This window comes from Euleptes europaea, chromosome 4 (assembly GCF_029931775.1).
Source record: "Euleptes europaea isolate rEulEur1 chromosome 4, rEulEur1.hap1, whole genome shotgun sequence".
Classification (NCBI taxonomy): Eukaryota; Metazoa; Chordata; class Lepidosauria; order Squamata; family Sphaerodactylidae; genus Euleptes; species Euleptes europaea.
Genome location: NC_079315.1, coordinates 107,588,830 through 107,613,320, shown reverse-complemented (window position 1 = coordinate 107,613,320; position 24,491 = coordinate 107,588,830). Strand labels below are relative to the sequence as shown.

Below are 24,491 nucleotides of genomic sequence, written 5' to 3'. Positions count from 1 at the left end.
TCTCTCCTTTCCCAACGGTCAAAAATTGAAGTCACCAGAAAGCCTGCACAGTCAGAGAGATTCTAAGGTTAAATACACACACGCGCAGGGGAGCCCAAGAACTCAGAGAGCTTACGTGCAAGTTCTTTTGGTAGTATATGATCTTTGCTCGGACAGGGTAAGGCTTGTTACGAAAGTCTCTCTGACACGAGGCCAGCGCTTGCGTGGAACCATCGCTGAAAAGAGACAGAACAAACACCAGCTTGAAAAGCCCGGAAAGGAAAAGTTGCTTGGCTTAGATTTTTTTAAAAAAAACATAGCAGAAAGAACAGCTGAAGAGATTTTAAAGGCATAAACAAAAAAGGGCAAGCGGTTTATTCAGAAACTGAAACACTTAGAGAAAACCTAACTGAAGTCCATTAACAGTAAATCTTTCCTCTAAAAAGAGAAAAATGTGCCATAGGAAAAAGCCTCTGGACCAGGACCCAAAGTGGCTTTTCAAACTTTGGCTAGGGAGAATCAGTGAGCATCCCACACTAGACCAACCATTTTCAAAATGTGTTCCAAAGAACCCTGCTAACAGGGGTTCTTCTGTGGAAAGACAGCAGCTAGCGTGGTAAAATGGTTAAGAGCAGTGGTTTGGAGCAGGAGTAGTGGACTCTAATCTGGAGAACCGAGTTTGATTCCCCACTCCTCCACATGAGCGGCGGACGCTAATCTGGCGAAGGGGGTTGATTTCCCCACTCCTCCACATGAAGCCAGCTGGGTGACCTTGGGCTAGTCACAGCTCTCTCAGAGCTCTCTCAGCCTCACCAACCTCACAGGGTGTCTGTTGTGGGGAGGGGGACAGTGATTGTAAGCCGGTTTGAGTCTCCCTTAAGTGGTAGAGAAAGTCAGCATATAAAAACCAACTCTTCTTCTTGCTATTTGCTCCTTCATATGGCTACTTCCAGTCTCGCCTAAGTAGTGTTTCTGGGAGATGTGGACCCTTGAGCACAAGAGAGCACATTGGAAAGGGAAAACCCAAGGATCTTGCTTTTACCTTCTGATTAAGAGGCAACAAACTTTGGCTTGCCCTCTAAGACCAGATTCCAAACCACAGTTTAACCTTTATTTTTAGGCAAGAAAGCAAGCCACAGTTAGTCGTTTCCTCCAGCTCTGACATCACAACAAACAATGGTATGTAAGGGAACCATTAAGTCTTCAATATGCAAACCACCTGTGAAGGAAGAGTGCAAGCCAGAAGACTCAAAGGGCTCATTCCCATAACAGAAAGGTTCACCAGAACCATTAGCAAAGATGCATTGTTCAATTCAGATTGTAAGCCGGTTTGATTCTTCCTTAAGTGGTAGAGAAAGTTGGCCTATAAAAACCAACCCCTCCTCCATGTGGAGGAGTGGGGAATCAAACCTGGTTCTCCAGATTTAGAGTCCGCTGCTTATGTGGAGGAGTGAGGAATAAAACTTGGTTCACCAGATTAGAGTCTGCCACTCTTAACCCCTATACCACGCTGGCCAACACTACCTATGACCCCCTTGGAACATTCCCACAACCTGCTCTCTTACTTTATGCTCTACTTTCCCCCTCACCTCTAAACCCCATGTTTCCATGACTGACATTTAAATGTTCATGACCAAGGGTTCCCTGAAGTGAGACAACTTGAAAGTCGCTGTGCTATATCACCATTAAGGCACACGAAGAATGTGCTCCCGAGAGCAAACAAGCATTCCCAATTGTAAGGAACAAGTGCTTATGCTTAGCCACACTGGAACTAACGCACTAACCTCAGGGGAGGGAGTGTAGGTGGCAAGAGGCCCAAAGTTTTACTTTTTTGTACTATCTGAATTGCAATCTTTACTGCAAACAAAGTCAGAGCATGGCAAGGGGCACCAGCCTGGTTTTCAGTGAGAAGCCCTCAGCTGTTTAGTGAAGCGAAAAGGAGGAAGAAGGTGCAGAAAAGAGCAACCAAAATGAGCAGGGGACTGGAGCAACTGCCCTATGAGAAGCGGTTGAAACGCTGAGGGCTATTTAGCTTGGAAAGAAGGCGGCTGAGGGGAGACATGATAGAGGTCTATAAAATTATGCATGCTATGGAGAGAGTGGACAGGGAGAAGCTTTTCTCCCTCTTTCATAATACCAGAACATGGGATCACCTGCTGAAGCTGGAGGGTGAGAGATTCAAAACAGATAAAAGAAAGTATTTCTTCACACAACACAGAGTTAAATTGTAGAACTCCCTGCCCCAGGATGTGGTGATGACTGCCAACTTGGAAGGCTTTAAGATGGGATTGGACATGTTCATGGAGGAGAGGGCTACTAGTCATGGCTACTAGTCAAAATGAATACTAGTTATGATGCATAACTATTCTCTATCAGAGGAGCATGCCTATTATATTAGGTGCTGTGGAACACAGGCAGGACAATGCTGCTGCAGTCATCTTGTTTGTGGGCTTCCTAGAGGCACCTGGTTGGCCACTGTGTGAACAGACTGCTGGACTTGATGGGCCTTGGTCCGATCCAGCAAGGCCTTTCTTATGTTCTCAAGTCTTTCCAGTTTAGAATTCACTTTTCTGACAGATGGAGGAGAACAAAACGGATGGGGTAGAGGCTGGCTTCCAGTGTCTACTTTTGAACTTTTGTTTTGGTTGTGTTTAAATTAATTCTAATATACTTGAAGACTCTGGGATGAGGTGGGTTTAAAAAAAAAAACAATCCAAAGGAAGGATTCTTAAAACTATTCCCTCCTAGTAGACAAATTCTTCCAACTAGTTTCCACAATCAACAGAGATCCAACCAACACTAAACTTACTTTTGATGGTCATAATGCAGTTTGCCGTTGTTGCCAACAATAACTATTGCCGGATTGTTTTTCTGCAGGAAAATGCAAATACAGGAAAGAACACACTCAAATTCAAAGATAACGTTAACACAGAACTGTACAAGCTTGAGATATTGAGAAAGGGAGAGGTTGCGGCTCAGTGGCTCAGCACCTGTTTTGTATGCAGAAGGTCATAGGTTCAACTCCTGCCATCTCCAGTTAAAATGATCAGATAGTAGGTTATGTGAAAGACCTCTGCCTGAAATCCTGGAGTGCTGTGGCCAGTCTGAGTAGATAATACTGAGTCTGATATGTCAACAGCATATGGTAGGTTCATGTGTAAGTTACCTATCAAGATGATATCACCAGGCAACAGTCCAACTGCACGAGAAACTATTACTTAAAAATACCCAGTCTAAAAAGTCTTGCATCAATCATAATTCAATCACTAATTAACATTTAATGCAGTTTTTCCATGCCTTATCAGATAATAAAACACTGAGCTGAAGCATTTAGTGGTTCATTCTTAGCCAGTAAGCAGATTACAATGAAAGGCATTGTTCGGAAATACGACATGAACAAACTAAAGGGCTTAAACACAGCTAGAGAAATCAAAGCCAAGGACTTCGTCAACACCACTATCTATAAACTGGATTGGGGGGGGGGGAGGAGAGAGAATTCCTGCAAAACGGTTTTGTGCTATGTAGCACACTTGATGGCAGCAGCCATATTAAGGGGGCCCCTGAGCACATGGGAGCCCCGTGGCGCAGAGTGGTAATCTGCAGTACTGCAGTCCAAGCTCTGCTCACGACCTGAGTTCGATCCCGACGGAAGTTGGTTTCAGGTAGCTGGCTCAAGGTTGACTCAGCCTTCCCTCCTTCCGAAGTCGGTCAAATGAGTACCCAGATTGCTGGGGGTAAAGTGCAGACGACTGGGAAACGCAATGGCAAACCACCCTGTAAACACAGTCTGCCTAGTAAACATCGGGATGTGACGTCATCCCACGGGCATCAAAACTTCAGAGCCCTCCCTAGGGAGATCTGTCTGTCATCCTCTATCGGTGTGTTCCACCAGCAGGGGAAGACTTCTTTTGTTTCGTGTGGCATATCCCCAATAATGATCACTAGCCCTCCTTCCTGATTCTGGGGTTGTTCCTTGGTGTGTTTTACCACCTGAACTGTTTTACAATTTTAAATGTACCCTTTAATTGTTCAAACGTTATGATTTGTTTTATGTCCACCGCCTTGGGGACCCTGCTTGGGTGGAAAAGCGGCATGAAAATGTTTAAATGATTAAAACAATTTCTGCCATCACCACCATCAGCCACAATGCAACATGGAAGCAGCTACAGCAGCGCAAGGTACATGCACATCTCCCAACATTTGTATGACTTGAGCAAAGTGGGAAATTCACGACAGCATCCTCTTTCATGTACAAAGGAGAAGGGGAGGGGGAGTTGGTTTGTATACACCAATTGTCTCTACCTTTAAGGAGTCTCAAACCGGCTTAATCTCCTTCCCTTCCTCTCCCCACAACAGACACCCTGTGAGATAGGTGGGGCTGAGAGAGCTATAAGAGAACTGTGACTAGTTTCATGTGGAGGAGTGGGGAATCAAACCAGGTTCTCCAGATTAGAGTCCGCCGCTCTTAACCACTACGCCACGCTGGCTCTTAAGTTACAACACTTGGGCTGGAAGCCAACTTCACATTTGCATACAACCCATCATACAATCCATCAGGTGTTGCAGATGGTGGCAGTTATGCACAGACCAAAACTGCACATTAACCACTGAATCCTAGTCCATGACAGTGTGTACCTCTCATGGTACTGAAAAAGCACCCTTTTCAAAGTACAGGCTAATTTTTGAGATGCAACAGACAAGATGATTTACTGACCTTACAAACAAAAATCCCATTTTCTATTTTTCAAAATTCTACCACCCTAATACATGGGATGGAATACCAATGTAAGAGGTAAGAGATCTTTAAGAATCTGTGCACCTCTTACAATTTAATCTTTTGAGCTTCTGCACTGATGCAGATGTTCCAAGCTGCAGGAGCACATGAACGCATGAAGTTGCCCTATACTGAATCAGGCTCTTGGTCCATCAAAGTCAGTGTTGTCTACTCAGACCAGCAGCGGCTCTCCTGGGTCTCAGGCAGAGGTCTTTCATGTCATCTGATGCTTTTAACTGGAGATGCTGGGGATTGAACTAGGGACCATCTGCATGCCAAGCAGATGCTCTACCACTGAGCTAGGGCTACTCACATACTACGGTAATGTGATAGCCTATTTGTACATTCACTTGAGAGAAGATTTACGTGCGATCTGCAGATCAGCAAATTCAATTAAATACATTTACATAGGAATAATATCTGAAACCTTGAACTCAGTGGGACTTCTGAGAAAACGGGCACAGGAACCAGCCATAAAACATGCGTGTTTCAACTTGTGTGCCCGTACCAGATGCTGCTCACTTTATAAGGACTCTGACAAAACAGAGCAGCTCACACTTCCTAACATTTTGCCTGGTATAAACCTCCTGCAAGGCTTTCCACTAACCTTTGCATCGTTGTCGAAGGAGTCAAAGAAGATGCCGATACCATTCCAGTTATCAGCTGCTCCAAAAACAGGACCTTCTAAACCTTGCCCTTCGGTAAACCAGATTGCCTGTTCAGAGAAATTCAAACACCAGATTTAAGGTACTCAGTTTCATACAATGGATTTGTTTGCGAAGGGAACAGTTCAACGTACCAGTCCGTCGGCTCCTATCCGTCCCCTGCCCGTCACTCGGAAGGTCACGTCGATCTCCCAGTGTTCAAATATAGATTTGTTTTTTGTCCATACTGATCCCTTTTGGCTTTTCAATGACGGAGTTATCCTTATCTGATCTGCACTGGGTATGGCATCTAGAAAGGAACATTAGTAACTTATTATTTTAAAATGTTATTATTTCCATAGGAATTCATGCAATGCTGCAAACGCAGCCATCTCTGCATTTGCTGAACTGATTCTTCCAAAAATGTTTGGAATAAGTTACTACATCTTCAATCCTGTCCTTACTATAAGAAGAACAGAATGGTGAACTGAATGCCACAGACACACCCTTTATGTCCCCACAACCATCCCTGTGAAGTGGGCCAGGCTGAGAAATAATGATCACTCAGTGAGTATCTAAGCAGAACGAAGGAGGCAACATTTCATAGATCAGCAGTGGGGGATAAAGACAGTGCTGCAGCGCGGGGAGAAAGGGTAAGTATTTAATCATCATTATTTCAAAGTACATTAGCCCTATTTGCCGCTTTAAACTACAGCAGGCTCCAATTGTCTGCTTAGCTGAGACCCCCAGCAGTGAAGAGGCATATACCTAGGAGATACAACCATATTTAGATAACCCGCCACAAACTCTGTCAGTAGAAGGCACATATCTCCCACATGCAGCGCTGAATACAACGAGCAGTGATATTCGCAGGAATGCTTTGAAAAGAGTGATGATTGTATGCATCTGCGTCTTCTCTAAACAATGGTTGCCATTTTTATGGATTCGTCTCATGTTACAAACTGTAGTGGTTAAGAGCGGTGGACTCTGATCTGGAGAACTGGGTTTGATTCCCCACTCCTCCACATGAGTGGCGAAGGCTAATCTGGTGAACTGGATTTGTTTCCCCACTCCTACACACGAAGCCAGCTGGGTGACCTTGGGCTAGTCACAGCCCTCTCAGCCCCACCTACCTCACAGGGTGTCTGTTGTGGGGAGGGGAAAGGAAGGAGATTGTAAGCCGGTTTGATTCTTCCTTAAGTGGTAGAGAAAGTCAGCATATAAAAACCAACTGTTCTTCTTCTTAAGAGATGGGAGGATTCCCTATGAGCCACCACAATCTGAAGAGAACTTGTGGCAATACTTTTTCTGCACACCTCACTCTTTCTTACATGCACACAGGATACAATTCCAGCCTCAACATTTGATCTGGAGCTCATTAGGCATACAAAGGCATATTTTTTTTTAAAAAAAAATGCAACATAATAAAACTTTTGATGTGGCAGCAGAAAGGGTATTACAAGTTCGTCCACAGATAGGGGTAACTCTGGCCACAAACCACGGACATCTACCACCTGATGCACAAAGCAGAAAACCCAAAATGAAGTTCTACTTCTGTAAAATGGTGTCTTGTTTTTTTTTTTTTAATAAAGAGATTGCTTACATTCTCATAAGCCCCTCTGTCCCAGTATTATTAACATCAGTTAAGTAAAGGTTCAACAAATCCTAGGTGCCAGGTTGCTATGGCAGCTAGAAATTTTTATTGTGGCACCTATTATGTTCAGCAGTGCAGCCCTCTCTGTGATCCTCAGCAGAAGTACAAATGTTATTATCATTTCACATTAAAAAAAACTGGTTGCATGACAAAAATGTACATACATGAAGCTCATGTCATGTTCATGTTATAGGTTAACTTTACCCCACCCCATTCAATGGTGGTAGATTAACTACTTCTATGGTGTCTCTGATGTTCAATTAAGTGGAACTTTCACAAGTTGTAATGAAAATAAATAATGAGAAACTGGAGGGAAGTTTGGTTTCGGGTTAGAGGTTAGCTTTTTGTTGTGGTGACAACAACTAAGGTTACCTGTATTTATTTATATACTATAGCACTTGTCAAGAGCTTAAGATTAGGGTTTGTGATAGCAATAATTAGAAAATATAGAAATCACAACACAAACCCTCGAGGGGTAAAAAGTGAGTTTGGCGCCTACATTTTTGGGCTGGCTCCTACAGTCAAAGAAAATTGTTCACGGGCTGAATTAAGTACAATTATATTTATGCAATTAACATATACCCCACTTTTCTCTCTAATGGGTACCCAAAGCAGCTTATATCACTCTCCTCGCCTCCATTTTACCCCCGCAACAACCCTGTGAGGTAGGTTATGCTGAGAGAGTGTGACCGCCCCAAAGTCACCCAGCGAGTTTCCGTGGCACAAGTGGGGATCCAAACCTGGGTCTCCTAGATCCTAGTCTGACACTCTTAACCACTACATCTCACTGGCACATCATGACACAGCCCAGCACTCTGCCAGAGGGCTCATTTGGAGAACTGGGTTTGATTCCCCACTCCTCCACATGAGTGGCGGACGCTAATCTGGTGAACCGGGTTAGTTTCCCCACCCCTCCACATGAAGCCAGCTGTGTGACCTTGGGCTAGTCACAGCTCTCTTAGTGCTCTCTCAGTCCCATCTACCCCGCAGGGTGTTTGTTGTGGGGAGGGGAATGGAAGGTGATTTTAAGCAGGTTTGATTCTTCCTTAAGTGGTAGAGAAAGCCAGCATATAAAAACCAACTCTTCTTCATCATCGCCCTTAAGCGAGAATGTATAGGACCACCCTTTCACAGCAGATTCATTTCTGATGACTCTTTGTACCCAGAAGACACATCCAGGAGTCTCAGGATGATCCCAGCAAATACACACACACAGGCCATACCTAATGCAAGCAGAACCCAGTGTGCCAGATCCCCACATGTAGTAGAGAAAGTGCACTTTCTGAACTAGGCCATCATCCGACAGCAGATACTAAAAAGCTTCACATGGTAAATAAGCACAACCGTCATAAAGCCAAATGTCACATGAGTACATGAGGTTGCCTTACACTGAATCAGACCCTTGGTCCATCAAAGTCAGTATTGTCTACTCAGACTGGCAGTGGCTCTCCAAGGTCTTTTTCACATCGCCTAGTCCCTTTCACTGGAGAACCCGGGGATTGAACCTGGGACCTTCTGCATACCAAGTAAAAGCTCTACCACTGAGCAACACCCCCTGTGTCAGTCACTGTCAGTCACTGTAGGGACATCATGCACTTTCGTTATAATAAATGTTCATATTAAGAAACTCTTTCTTTTACTCTCAACCCTCATTTTGTTTTCCACCAGTGAAGTCAGTACCCGGTGATACACTATAATACTAAGAAGCTGGTATGAACTGAAATACTATGTTCATTCTTTAAAAAAAAGAACATAATTATTTCTATTGTTGTTTCTAATATTTTTTCTATTATTTCCCCTAGCCTGGTTTTCAATCTCACCGTATTAAACCTGAGCTTTTGCATAGTCCTCATTTGACTTAATATTAGGTGTTACTTGCTTGCTTCATGATTCAAACACAAGTTTAACCAATGATGGAACTGTCAGCACAGCACCAGAGAAGTTGCAAACACCTGTTGGGGCACCTCAAAAAAAAAATCAAACTCCATAGCGCCAAGATACATTTAGGACCAAAATAAAGTCAGAATACCCAGCAGGTTTTTGAAAACCATTTGGCAGGATTTTAAGCAAGGGGAGGGGATGCTGGTAGGCAAGATGGAAAGTACTATAAGACTGCCTCTGTGAGTAGTGACACATCATCATAAGGATAATAATAGTTCCACTATACTTCAAAGAAAAGAAAGAGCCCCATGGCGCAGAGTGGTAAACTGCAGTACTGCAGTCCAAGCTCTACTCATGACCTGAGTTCGATCCCAACGGAAGTTGGTTTCAGGTAGCCGGCTCAAGGTTGACTCATCCTTCCAAGGTCGGTAAAATGAGTTCCTAGCTTGCTGGGGGTAAAGGGAAGATGACTGCGGAAGGCAATGGCAAACCACCCCGTAAACAAAGTCTGCCTAGTAAAAGTCAGGATGTGAAGTCACCCCATGGGTCAGGAATGACCAGGTGCTTGCACAGGTGACCTTTACCTTTTTTACCTATACTTCAACAGTGTAATTTGACTAAGAATGCAAGCAGTTCTGTGAGAACTATGTAGCTAGATAAATGGCACAGGTAACTTCAGCCCAAAATAAAGTTCACACGTTATGTTGAAGAAACATATTTGTACATTCAAGCCATACTTTAGGCTTCAAGTTAAAACAATTGTGCACAAGTCCAATACCTGACCTTTAACTATAAGATACATTACCTACAGAAAATCAAGGAATGTTATAAAATCACTAAAATCAATTTTCCAGAAACATCTCAGCCCTACAATTGGCTCGTAACTTTGATAAGGCAGCAAATCACACCTGTATTCTATGCAAGTACATACGGAACTACAAGCATCCTCTTCTACCACAGTCACTATCACCCACGTGCATTAAAATCCTCAGTGGCCATAAAATATCCAGTGAAAAAGGATGAGAAAATCCTGAAGACTTTAGATATCTTGACATGTGCATGACAGAATGGTTTAAAGAGCGTGGGTGGGCTTCCCTAAACCAACAAGACCAACAGAGAGCAGCTAGCTTGTCAGAAGGCATTTGAAGAATTAACCTGGTATTGGGGTACCTTTGCAGCTTACCCACTCACCATATGGTGTGTTTTACTTCTTGGTAAAGCAAGAGGCCACTAATCACCTATCTCGGAAAAGCAACACAACACTGATGAACAGCAGCAAACAGCTCTGTAACAGCTCTGTATCAGAAGGCAATATAAACCAATGTCACAGCCTCTAAGATCTATAAGATTGTGGAAACATGCTGAAACATACCCACTACTTAAGCTAAATCACTAGAGAAGATACACATCCTGTCTGACCGCTCCTACAGAAAGGCTTATAACTTTATAAGTCCACAGTTATGTTGTTACCAGTGCTTTGTTTGGTATTACAAAATGCAAAAAAGATAATGCACCTGCTGAACTGAAGATGCATATGTAAGGTTTTTGCACTCTGAGGTACGTCAAAATTTAGAATGAGTACCTGTGTCTATATGCAGCAATGGGTGTGGATGTCATGTTCTAGTATAACAGAAGGTCAGATAAATAAAATGTGCTCCCCCATGTATAATGGACAGGATCTTTTAAGTATCATCTCCATAAGGAAAAAGGGGTAGTTGGGGAACGCTGAACAATTTATAAAACTATTCTGCTATCTTCAAACTCAAATTTCTCCATGCAGCTGCTGAGTCACCCGTATAGATCACTTCAAGCAATGGTGGCATTATATAAAATGACAGCAGCTGAAACTGTAATGGCACAAGGGTCTTACATTTATAAGGCCATTCCCTCAAAGATGAAGAGGCAGATCTTCAAAGTGATTAGTTGGGTTAAGACTGTCTAAGGTATGACAGGGCTCCAGGCTCACTGTCACCATCCCACACACCAGAGAATGCAAAGGTGTCTGTGCCCATGAGGCCATGCCCCAACCCAGACCACTTCTGTGAGCTGCCACCTTCTCTCTGCCATAGAATAGCTGACTTCAGGTTTGCATGGCCTACGCTTTTTACAGAAATATCATCCTCATTTCCATTGTCCACCCGTGTGGTTTTCAATCGCAAATTGAAATTACTGGGTACTTAACGCAGTAGCAGCGCGAAGGCGCAAATACCAAGATACTGGGGAGGATTCCTACAGACACTTATCCAACTGAAGGAGAACTTATGTGACAGTCTCTTATTAGAAAAGGAAGCCAGGAAATTGGCCCCACGTCAGATATTCTCACTTCTCTACCCACCAAAACCTTCCTCTACCAGGCTGTCATGGCTCATTTCTGAAGGCAGTCACATGAATACATGAAGCTGCCTTATACTGAACCAGACCCTTGGTTCATCAAAGTCAGTATTGTCAACTCAGACGGGCAGCGGCTCTCCAGGGTCTCAGGCAGGGAGGGGACTTTCCACATCACCTACTTGCCTTTAGCTGGAGATGCTGGGGATTGAACCTGGGACCTTCTGCATGCCAAGCAGCCCCTCCACATGGTCTGCCTGCCTATACATATTATTTGACAACTCCTCGTCTCTGTAGAGCTTTTTGCTTGGCTAGATTGAATGCTAACCCTTCTATGGTAACGCAGGGCAGAATTCTGAATATACCATACTCAGACAGGATCTGCCCTTGCTCTTCTGGCTCCATTGACTCATTAGCCCATGCCCTTTTGGAATGCCGCTTTTACGAGGAACTTCGATCGCACTATATTTCCCAATGCCTCTGTGACTGACATAATGCCTTTTTTACTAAGCGATAGGGACCCCAAGGCGACATTGTCAGTGGCAAGGGGAGCAAACACCCCGCTGACCTGCAAAGCTCAGTCCCTAATGCCAGGCGCGCAGTGGCCTCGACGGCGAGCGCGCTGCACTCGGCACATGCTCGCGGGCCAGTCTCGCCACAGCCTAATGGGCTCTGCCGCTGTACTCCATCTTTTCAGAGCGAGCCAAAGGTCCACAGCTCCCTCCCCACCTGTGGGTACTGATGTGACAAAACTGGGGGTTGGGGGGGGGGGAGAGAGACCCAAGATCGTTATGAAGAAAACAGTTTTTTTGCAGCTGCTGAGTCAGAGGCCCTAATGGGCAGAAATTATACTGGGGAAGATTATACTGGGGAAGAGATATTTATCCAAATTCAAGTTATGACGACGCATCAACAAGTTATGCATATCTGATTGTATTACAGGCAGAAAGGCGACTCAGTACAGTTGCCGTTTCATCCAGTTTCTCCTATCCTTGTTGATCGTTCACTCTGACACTTCAGCATGACATTTCACCCCCTGCCTTCACACACAGTTATCCTGCCCAGCAACAGACTTCCCTTGCTATCTCAATACATTTACAGTACATTTACAGAAAGGGGAAAAGATTATCACAAACTACTAGGCCCAAATACTTAAGTGGATCCTCCACATTCAGAGGAAGTCTACCTTGCTGCCTCAGTACTTACTGCCCGTGTGCACCCAGAAAGGCACCGACCCGTCCGCCTGCACCAAGTGCGGCCCCTTGAAACTGTATTTGTACTCGAACCGCCGGTGGGGCGCCGGAGGCCCCTTTCCCGCTTGGCCGGTGGCGCCTGCGGCGTGAAGCAAGCGGCTGCCTAGGCAGAAGAGCACCAGCAGGCTCCCCTTCAGCACCGAGACCGCCGCCATCTTGGACTGCGCTGCGCGCCGCCCGGCTCGGCCAACAGGGCGCTCCCTGATTGGCCGAGAGGGCGGGGAGGAGGGGCCGGCCTCGCGGGCAAAGGGCAAAGAGCGTGGCGGTTAGGCGGGGAGGGGGCGTGGCCCGGCTGTCCCCGCCCCCTCCCCACGGGGCTGAGGCAACGGTCGTGGGATGGGAGGGGGGAAGCGCGCAACGGTTATTTCTGCGGAGGCCCCGCCCACAGCCTCCACCCCCCCACACTCCGCGCGCCTATAAAAGCGGCGGGCGACTGTCCGTAAGAACATAAGAAAGGCCCTGCTGGGCGAGTCTGTTATGGTCAGCTGTCTGTCCCCACAGTGGCCAACCAAGCACCTCTGGGAAGCTCACAAACAGGACATGTCCTGGCAAAAGCTGTAAATAAATAAACAAACAAACAAACAAACAAGACAACTGCAGCGGCCCCGTCCTGCCTTTGTTCCACAGCACCTAATATAATAGGCATGTTCCTCTGGTCCTTGGAGAGCAGAGGTTCCCAAACTTTTTGAGTCATAGAGCACCTGTCAGGAGGAAAGGGCAAGAGTCCAGTAGCACCTTAAAGACTAATACTGAATTAGGACTGGGGAAAATGGAAGAGTACCTTTTAATTTGATCTTGGTGACACTATTAACATAAAGAAGTGTAATTAATTATATTAACAGATTATTGTAAATGAAACTTAATTGAGATATAAGAACAATTCAGATCAGATCGGATCACGATGGGATAGAATTCTTTATTAAGAGGCGGACGGAGGTGATGGGGAAGTCAAAAAATTTTCCTATATTTTTTTTTATTAAGTACTTAAATAATTATAACAACATTAGTTATGATTTAGATTTTCATATTACTTTCATTGTTGTTTGTTAACATGGAAAATTTATATTATAAAAACCAATACAAATTTTCAAAAAAAAAAAAAAGATTAACAAAAATATTTTCTGGCAGGGTATGAGCTTTCGTGAGCCACAGCTCACTTCTTCAGATACAGTTAGAATGTGAATCCATCTGTCTTTAAGTAGAGGAGAGTGAATTCAGACAAGCATTAGTATGTAAATATTAACAGTATGTAAATGTGAATAGCAGGCGTGATGGGATTAGGTGTGGTATGCAGAAGAGTCTATGATGTCCAGGGGAGAGATGGGGGTGGAGAAATCAGCATTGGTCATGAGCCATGAATGCAAGGTCTTTATTTAGCCCAGGTCAATGCATTGACTTTAGTTTGAATATCCACTGTAATTCAGCAGTTTCTCTTTCCAATCTCCCTTTGAAATTCCTTTGTAAGAGAACTGCTACTCTTAAATCTGCAACAGAATGTCCTGGAAGGTTGAAATGTTCTCCCACTGGTTTTTGAATATTGTGGTTTCTGATGTCAGACTTATGTCCTTTAAATCTTTGTCTAAGAGACTGACCTGTTTGTCCGATGTAGATTGTGGAAGGGCATTGCTGGCATGTGATGGCATAAATCACATTAGAAGATTGTCAGGAGAGAAATTCGTCATGGAGCACTAATTTTCACCTAACGCCTACACACTGAACCAAATGACAGTAGTATTTTTCTTTCCAGTCTCCTCATGGAGATGTTTCATGGAGCACCAAGTGCTCCACGGAGCACAGTTTGGGAACCTCTGCAATAGGTATGCGCCATGACTAGTATCCATTTTGACTAGTAGCCATAGATAGCCCCGTCCTCCATGAACGTGTCTATTATGTATCAGTGGGTGATACATGAGACCTGGAGACAGAGTTCCAACAGCAAGTGCTTTATTAGGTGAACAAGAACAGAACTGGAGAACTGTGCAACAAACCCCCACTTATATGCCCGCTCGGCTGCCCGGGGCCACGCCGCCCCATGTCTGTGATTGGGCGGCTGCAACCCCTGAGCCAATGAGAACACATATGCCCGGGAGCCTGGAGAAACTCCAAGCTCAACATGGTTCCAGCTTCCCGCTGCATACATAACAGTGCCCACCCCCCTCTTAAAGCCTTCCAAGTTGGCAGCCATCACCACATCCTGCGGCGGGGAGTTCCACAATTTAACTATGCGTTGTGTGAAGAAATACTTCCTTTGATCTGTTTTGAATCTCACTCTTCAGCTTCAGCAGATGACCCCACGTTCTAGTATTATGAGAGAGGGAGAAAAGCTTCTCCCTGTCCACTCTCTCCATGCATAATTTTATAGACCTCTTATCATGCCTCCCCATAACTGCCTTCTTTCCACGCTAAACAGCCCTAAGTGTTTTAACCACAACTCATAGGGCAGTTGCTGGAGTCCCCTGATCATTTTGGTTGCTCTTTTCTGCACCTTCTCAAGTTCTGCAATATCCTTTTTTAGGTGTGGTGACCCCCCGCCCCGCACCTTTACAAGCGGCCAGCATCTGTCACGTCGCTCATTTCAGATTCGTGGAGCGCTTTTGTTGTGGGTGATAGCTGGGGATGGTAGCACCATAATTTAAGCACTTTGTACGATAGAGGCATAGCCAAAATTAGTGGCAATGGTTAATCACTTCCCCCTCAGAATCTGATTTAGTAAGAATCCGTTATAGAAGGTTGCAGTTTAAACTGACTCAAAATCTATGGAAAGCTCCCAATGTAATAATAGTTACTCTGTTTATTGTTGGATTGTTTAAATTTTATTGATTTTAATCTGTATTGTATCATATCAAAATTTTAATATGTGCTATTGGATTTCTCCAGTGACTTAGCTGCTCTGAGCCCGGCTTTGCTGGGAAGAGAGCAGAGTAGAAATCTAATTAAATAAATAGGTCAATAATTGTTAGTTAACTTTGTATGTGGTGATGGGTCTTCACTTCCGCGATGCTGTGTCATTCTTTGTGTGTGTGTGATTTTACAGGAGTGTGTAGAATTGAGGAAATTTCCTATTTCTTCTGTTACTCTGACACTCTTGTCAAACTTGGCCCCACAGAAATACAGTTCAGCCCTGAGTTTGGTGGGGGTTTATTCCCAAGCAAAAATCTCTCCCCTTCTCATCCTCGGTAAGGTTGCCAGCTCTGGGTTGGGAAATACCTGGAGATGTTTGGGAGTGGAGCCTGAGGAGGGCAGGGTTTGGGGAGAGGAGGGACTTCGATGCCATAGAGTCCAACTGACCTCTGTCGGCTGTAGATCAGTTGTAATAGCAGGAGATCTCCAGCTAATACCTGGAGGCTGAAGAAATAGGAAATCAGCACAACGCTCACACACTTTAAACAAAAAGTTTTTTTTGCTGTACAATGACAGTTACTATGATTTCAAATACAAATACAAAAGTATATTGGTCACACAATCCGCGACCTATGTCAATCATAGGTCAAGTTGGTGCAGTCTATTCAACCATCTCAGGACTTTGTCTCTTCCTTCCCACCTCTTCCTGCTGCATGTCTAGATCAAGCTTTATTTGGGGGGGGGGATAAATATTTTCCTTTGTATTCGGAATAATAATTCAAGAAAAGTTTGATCAACCCTGGTTATCATCTGAACAAACAGAGATCTTTGGATCCAGAAGCAAATGACTCTAAGCATTTCATACCTTCAGGTACTGTATCAGAAACTCAGCCACAGCGCTCTCTTACTTCCATTATCTGATATGAAATTTAGATTTTGTCTAAAAATGGGAACCATCCCAAGAAACAAAACCTCCCTGTTCCAAGCCTGAAGGTCAACTGGCTGCTGGCTCAGATTCTAGCAAATAAATCCCAGACTTTCTTTCAGGAATTGTTTAATCCCGATCGCATTGGTTTTAATCAAGGGCTGCCTTCTGTCGGACAACAAAAAAGAAGACCCAGAAATGTAATTTGACGAGCTCGAGGACAACAGCCTCCTACTTTGTCTTGGTGTTTATTATACACCACATGCTTTTCCTATATGATTCCTGGGGAAATGTAGAAACAGCCTTTGCACACAATGGAACCGGAGAAGGTGAAGCAAATCGATGTTGAACCTTTGGTTGGAGATCATGATACGTGACTTCAGTTATCCTGAACTGCAGTTCCCAAGGAACAACGGCCAACCCAGGGATCTCTTTACTGTCCATCTGGTGATGGCCATTAAAATTCCTAAAGAAATTCCTGTGTGGTGTTCATTAAAATTCCCCATGTACTGTGCAGCATATTGCCTATTGCCATTTATGCATGGGACGTTTTGCCTTGGATTTGCCACTCTCTAGATGCACATTTTCCCCATCCGAATTCTCAAAACTCTGCATGGGGGCTTATTGTTGAGTTTTGAGAATTTGGACGGGGAAAATGTGCATCTAGACAGCGGCAAATCCAAGGCAAAACCTCCTATGCATAAATGTCCTATGATTTGTACCTTGTCTGTTTTCCAAAACAGCCTGACTCATTCCTTAAGACAGGGGTGGGGAACCTTTTTCCTGCCAAGGGCCATTTGCACATTTATAACATCATTCAGGGGCCATTCCAGGTGTAGATCTCCTGTTGGGGGGAGAGAGGCTAGGGTTGCCAGGTTTCCGGCCACCACCTGGAGGTTGGCAACCCCAGGGGAGGCCATGCAGAGAAGGCCTGGAGGGTGCCCCCGCTCCCCCGGTCCTCCCCCCTTCCAGGTGGGAGGGCAGCCAGCGGTGGGCCCGAGCAAACGAGGCGCCAGGGGGGCGCAGCACGTGGTCGATCGGCAAGGGAGGAAGGAAGGAAAACAGAGAAAGAGAAAAAGGGAGAGAGGGAGAAAGAAATGGAAAGAGGGGGAGAAAGAAAAGGACGGAGGGAGACAGACAAAGAAAGAGACCGAAAGAGAAGGAGAGAGAAAAGCCTTCCCCCCCACACACACACACGCCGGCCCCACATGACCTGGCCCCAGGCTCCATGCCCTCCCGCCCGAGTCCACAAAAGGACCCCCCCGAAGCCCAATCGGCTCCTGCGCGCATGCTCTGCTGCCGGGAGCCGGGAGCCTCTTTCCCCCCCCCTCGCTGCTCAACCGCCGACAGGCAGCGAGAGGGGCTTACAGTGTGCCCCGGCGTTCCTGCACTCTGCGGCTATAGGGGGCAACCTTGGGGGAAGCATCCCTCCCCCTCCTTTCACCGACCAACAGCCGTCAGTCGGCAAGAGGAGGTCCAAAGGGTGCTGCAGCACCCCTGCAAGCCGTGGCCCCAGGTACACCCTCAGGGAGGGCCACCCTGCACCACGCCTCCGCGGCAGGGCCCGAGAGCTCCCGAGGGCCACAAAAAATGTTCTTGGGGGCCGCATACGGCCCCCGGGCCTGAGGTTCCCCATCCCTGCCTTAAGATATGCATCACAGGCCTTGCTCTGGGTGCCCCTACCGGCTGAACGAATGTGGTGGTTACTTGGGCAGGGTCTTTTCAGTTGCAGCCCCACTATGATGGAATAGTCTTCCCCAGGAGGTTTGCCTGCCCAAGTAACCACCACATTCTCTGCTGTCATGTCATTGTTGGGAAAGACGTTTGTATTTCAGTTGACTTTATTCTACACCCTGGATTCAGTTGAAAAGGAAGATATCTGAGATCTTATGAGATCAGGCTAGCCTGAGCGATTCAGGTCAGGGCTTGCCTTTATTAAAGTATGTTAATTTATAAGAGCCTCTGCCAGTTTCCCCTTCTGCACATGTTTTGCTCCCTCTAGTGCTCGATTCCATATTACATCAGTTTATGTCCGGCATAAGCCTGCAGTTTAAATCTGCAGGGAGATATGCCAGACATAAACCTATGTAATATAGAATCGACCACTAGAGGGAACAACAAAACACACACCGAACAGACCCCCCCCCCCCCAAGCAACAGGAACACACAAACGAGGAATATGAGAATGGGGAAAAGCCCAGAGGTTGACTTGCGGAACTCACTGCTATGAGATGTTACAATGACCACCACCTTAGGTGGAAATAAAAGGGGATTGGGCAGATTTATGAAGGACTTTGGATTCAGAGGCAGAATGCTTTTGCCTGTGCTGGAGAGCAGGCAGCAGGTGGGTGGTATTTTCTACAGACCCTGTTTGTGGACTTCCCTGTCACATAACATGAAGCGGCCTTATACTGAATTAGACCCTTGGTCCATCAAAGTCAGTATTGTCTACTCAGACCGGCAGCGGCTCTCAAGGGACTCAGGTAGAGGTCTTTCACATCACCTACTTGCCTGGTCCCTTTAACTGGAGATGCTGGGGATTGGACCTGGAACCTTCTGCATGCCAAGCAGATGCTCTACCACTGAGCCACAGCCTCTCCCGGTTTATCTGACTTTTGGAATCAGGATGGCCGACTCATATGTCCACTTCCCTACAGTACGTTTGGTTTTTTGCCTCTGAATTGGTAACTCATGGTGAGGGTGGGGGGAGAGGATAGAACACCCAACAGGAGAATGCAGCCCAGGGGACTCTAGCTGCTGTTCACTAATATTTGTATGTTAAATTTGCAGACAGACATACACAAATAATTTAGCTAGTGCAGGGGGAGAATCGAGCCATTTTACCATTGCCCAACTCTCCAGCTGGCTAATTAAATTAAGGCTGGATGGCAGCCTAGAGAGAAAGGAGGAGAGAAGGAGCCAAGAGAACACAGCACAAGCAAGTTGGCAATGCCTAAGCAGCAGAAAACCCCCAAAGATAAAGTGGTTGGCACAGGAAGAAAGGCAGGTAGTCAAAGGCTTTTAAAATGCCTCAGGACAGTTCTGGAAAAGTAGGGAGGTAGGGTTAATGCTTTTATTTTTTTTAAAGGAGCACTGCAGGAATGTGAAAAGCAGGGCCAGTTGGGGCAGTTTTTCCTGTCACAATGCTACGGTTGGGGGCATTCGCCCATCTCTGCAACATTTAAAGATACAAAGGCCATCTGAACCGGGTAGTCCTACCTTGGTTCCTCACGGAAATTCAAAGAAGGCCTGAAAGGAAGGGTTTTTAAAAGGGTTGAATTAATTCCAGTTTTCACCGTCAACCTTCCTGCTGGGCAATCAGATGCAATAGAGGTTGGTGCTTTAGTAGCTATGCAAAAGAGTTTCCGGCTAAACATTAGGAAGAACTTTCTGACAGAGCGCTTTGTCAGTGGAACAGGCTTCCTCAGGAGATGGTGGGCGCTTCTTTTTTGGAAGTTTTAAAGCAGAGGCTAGATGGCCATCTGACAGCAATGCTGATTCTGTGAATTCAGGCAGATCATGAGAGGGAGGGCAGGATGGGATGAGTCAGTGCTCGGCTCTTGTGGCCCTCTCTTACATGCTCAGGGTAATGCTGATCACTACTTTGAGGTCAGGAAGGATTTTTCCTCCAGGCCAGATTGGCCAGAGATCCTAGGGTGTTTTTTTTGCCCATCTTCTGGGCATGGAGAAGGGGGTCAGTGGCGATATGGAGGGAGGTAGTTGTCAATTTCCTGCATTGGGCAGGGGGTTGGCCTAGATGACCCTGGTGGTACCTTCCAAGTCTATAATTCTGTGATTTCTCTGCGTCTATCTGATTGTTTTTAGCTTTTCGGCCCTCCCCAAATTCTGATGGGTGCTATATTCCAGTGGCTGGGGACAGATTGCAGACCAATAAGGCCCATTAACACGGTTTTGTTATGCCATTAAGACACACTTCTAGGCAAATTCATAATACTTGTAACTGTCAGCTTTCTTTTCTGGCTTAGGAACCAGCCCACATTTGTGAGACTGTGCTAGCATGACGGCTGTTATGTTGTACCTAATTATTGCGTTTCTGGCAATGTAGTGGCCTGCACAGCTTATGACCCACCAAGCCAATCACATTTATTTATTTACATTAGTTATAGTCCACCTTTGTTACTGAGACTCAGGACGGATTGCACCGTGAATACCATCAACAGGATGGGGCATCCAATAAACAATGCAATAGAGCAGGGGAGTCAAACATATGGCCCGTGGGCCAGATCCGGCTCCTTGAGAGCTCTTATCTGGCCCGTGAACCAGCCAAGGCAGCCACCATCATCCCCACTCTCCATCTGGGCTGGCAAGGCATGGGTCGCCCAACCAAGTGACATTTATGTCATGTTCGGCCCTTGTAACAATTGCATTCAACACCCTTGCAATAGAGTTTGGTTTTCAGAAATCCAAAACAGAGCTGAAACAAAGTATAAGCATTTGAACACAAACACATTAAACGATGGAGAAATTATATAGTAGGAGCATGCTTTTGGCAACCAACAGTACATACAGTACGCAGTAGTATAGTCCTTAGTCCCTATCTCTTTACCAAAGCACCTTCCTGAACCATTTCATTACAGTTCTCTTGCCTGTGTAAAAAACCCTCCAGAATAATTCAGTTTTGCAATGTCTGCAGAAAGCCAGGAGAATGGGAGCCTTCCTGGCCTCATTAGGCAGGTAATTCCATAAGGTGGGGGACACAACAGAGAAGGCTCGTCTATGGGCAATTGTTGATTTTGCCCATTTGCAGGGTGGCACCTGCAGAAGGCCCTGCTCAGATGCTCCAAGCTGTTGTGGCAGAGCAGAGGGGGAGAGGTGGTCCTGCAGGTATGAGGGACCATAGGGATTTGCCAGCTCCAGGTTGGGAAATTCCTAGAGATTTGGGATGTACAGCCATAAGTCGGCTGCGATGACAGCACACAAGGATCTATTAGAAAAACTTAATTTTTCTATTATGGACACTATCAACACTTCAAAACATTCCTCAGCCGTTGCAATTTGTGGGGGAACTGACTGGACACTGTGAGGGTGCCTCAGTGTTCATGCATATGTGCTAGAGACAACCTGTATTAATTTCTAGCTCAAGAGATTTTGGAAGGGAGCTGAACCATATTCAATAATGCTAGAAGAAGAGGAGTTGGTTTTTATATGCTGACTTTCTCTACCACTTAAGGAAGAAGCAAACCATCTTACAATCACCTTCCCTTCCCCACCCCACAACACACACCCTGTGAGGTAGGTGGGGCTGAGAGAGCTCTTAAGACTTAATGGAACTGTAACTTGCCCAAGGTCACCCAGCTGGCTTCATGTGCAGGAGTGGGGAATCAAACCTGGTTCTCCAGATCAGACTCCATCACTCCAAACCACCACTCTTAACCACTACACCACGGTGGCTCCCTCTAGCAACCTTTTAATATATCCCCCCAAGAGGCAAAAATAGGAATGATGCAGGGAAACGGGTGTATCAGGAACGAAAATGAATTTTAAAAAAGTTGTCCTTGATTTGACCTACAAATCATTTAAATAAATTTGCTCCTTTTTGAACAGACCAAAACTCTCTGCCTTTTAACAGCAGCATAAAAAGCAGAAACCAACCAGCAAAACCTTTTCCATCGTTGCATCTCTATTCCGGGAAAACCTTCCTGGCATGTTGATTCTGGCTATTTTGCAGCTGTTCATGCATGGAGCCTGTGTTCTTTAAAAAGTGGCTGGCAACTCTACTTTTAAGACCGTACTGGTTGGAAATAACATAACTACCACTGTTACATCACTAAAGGACTCTTCAAAATTCAAAGGCAAATTAACTCTCCACGTTAAAAGCAGGCAGTCTTTAACCCTTAATATTTAATTGTGTGATTAGCCACCTTACTTTTGGGAGAAGAGCTCCCAATAGCGGTTCAACCATAACATTTAATAACTGCATGGGGGGGGGGGGGATTACAATGGATCCAAGTCATACTTCTATTGGAGTCTGTAGGATTGTGACCTACATAATTGGGATCATTTTGATAACTGGTTAAAAAGCAGAATGAAAACGAAAATATTAGCATTACAAATATGGATTATACAGGCTTTGGAAGCTCCAGATGTAATAATGAGAGACCACGGATGGAATTTGTTGATGCAGATTTGCCCGACTGAAGAAAAGAGAAGAATCTGTGCTTTTTTTCAGTATTGAGAAAATGTGTTTGAGGGGAAAGAAGGGCTCCTAGAGGCCGTGATGTGGAACTGCTAGCATGTTTTGGAAGGAAGGATCTGGTGTAGCACCTAGACATAGAAGGCAAGAGTAACAAACCCCAAGCTGCAGCTAAAATAACTTCTGGCTGCAATCTTCTCTCAGTGTTGAGTGCCACCTGTATAGTGAAGAACTGATGTATTTTGCGTTGCAAGTCAGTACAAAGAGAGTAGCAAAAAGTTCAGTTTTAAGAAGGGACAATAAGGATTGCAATATTTGGTTGTTGCACTCAGCTGCAATTCCAGTTTGCCCCAACAGGCCCAAATCTTTCGCCTGGATGTTCCCCTTCCTCTTCTACTCTCATTAGGGTTGCCAACCTCCAGGTGGTAAGCAACAAGAATAAACCAGCACTATAATTCAAACTTCACTAGTTGTATTGTATATTCTCAAATATAATAACCAAATAGCATTCAACAACCAGCTGTAAATGTGAACGACACTACACTACGGACATGGAAACACAATCAAGTAAGTCTATTCATCTGCACTTCCAGGTGGTGGCTAGAGAGCTCCTGCTATTACAACTGATCTCCAGCGGATAGAGATCACCTGGAGAAAATGGCCATTTTGGCCATTGGCCTCTCTGGCATTGAAGTCCCTCCCCTCCCCAAACCCCACCCTCCTCAGGCTCCACCCCAAATATCTCCAGGTATTTCCCAACCTGGAGCTGGCAACCCTAATTCTCATGCATAGCATGAAAACAAACTCTCGTTGCCCCGACGTCTGAATACAAATGTGTGGGCAAACTGGAGACTGCCTCCAACAAAGCAGGATTCTAAACTAAGATTCAACCTTGGTTCAGCATCTCACCTTGGTGGTGGGGAGGGGGGGGGCAAAGTATCTCCAAATTCACCCAGGAGCTTGTATGGAGACATCATAGGGTTGCCAACCTCCAGGTGGGGTCTGGATCACCTGGAATTATAGCTGATCTTCAGACTACATAAATGGCATATTATTTATTTATTTAAAGCATTGGAAGGTGGGCTGCATGGCATTATACCCTACCAAGATCCCTCCCCTCCCTAAACCCCACTTTCCCAGGTTCCACCCTCCAATGTCCAGGTATTTCCTAACCTGGAGTTGACAACCCTAAGACATCATGATCAATTAGATTTTTGTCTTCTACTAGAGGAAAGGAGGGTTGAGGGGAGACCATAGGTACAACAAACGAGCCCTGCCTCTCATGCCATATTGGAATTTAATTGCAACTTAGGGTGAGATCTGCGTGCAGCCTTAGGCTCTATTCAAACACCACAAACCAGCCAGAATTTGTTTGTGAGGGAAATGAGCCTGGCTTATGTGTCGGCTTCCATGGTCCCTCCCTAGCGTTGCCAGCTCCGGGTTGGGAAATACCTGAAGATTTTGGGGGTGGAGCCTGAGGGAGGGGAGGGACTTCAATGGGGCATTATGCCATAGAGTCCACCTTCCAAAGTAGCCATTTTCTCCAGGTGAACTGATATCTGTTGCCAGGAGATCAGTAGTAATAGCAGGAGATCTCCAGCCACCCCCTGGAGGTTGGCAACCCTATCCCTCCCACCTCCACTTTGAGCTGCATTGAAGAATTACTGGGTTAAGCCATCATCATCTAGTAGTTAGATTGTTGGAGTAGGGTCTGGGAGCCCCAGATTCTAATCCCTCCACCTTTCCATAAAAACTTGCTGGGTGACCTTGGTCTAGTCAATCTGTCATTCTAACCTAACATACTTTAAGGCTGACAATGAGGAAATAGAAATTGTTCAAGACTTTCTATTCCTTGGCTCCATCATCAACCAAAAGGGAGACTGCGGCCAAGAGATCAGAAGGAGATCGAGACTGGGAAGGGCAGCCATGAAAGAGCTAGAAAAGATTCTTGAGTGTAAGGATGTGTTACTGGCAACCAAGATCATGTTAATTCAAGCCATCGTATTCCCTATTAGTATGTATGGGTGTGAAAGCTGGACAATGAAGAAAGCTGATAGG

The 24,491-nt window shown here is 45.4% G+C and overlaps 1 protein-coding gene across 1 annotated transcript in view; it reads right to left on the bottom strand.

Annotated features, from left to right (window-relative positions):
* Positions 1-12,677, bottom strand: part of LMAN1 (lectin, mannose binding 1) — a 34,573-nt gene extending 21,896 nt beyond the window's left edge. Inside the window, exons 1-5 of the mRNA XM_056849067.1 lie at positions 12,467-12,677; positions 5,553-5,707; positions 5,361-5,468; positions 2,789-2,850; positions 116-215 (exon numbers count right to left, since the gene is read on the bottom strand). Coding sequence (XP_056705045.1) covers positions 116-215; positions 2,789-2,850; positions 5,361-5,468; positions 5,553-5,707; positions 12,467-12,668 — 627 coding nt within the window. The 5' untranslated portion in view covers positions 12,669-12,677. The remainder of the gene's footprint in view (positions 1-115; positions 216-2,788; positions 2,851-5,360; positions 5,469-5,552; positions 5,708-12,466) is intronic.
* Between the last annotated feature and the right edge of the window lie 11,814 nt (positions 12,678-24,491).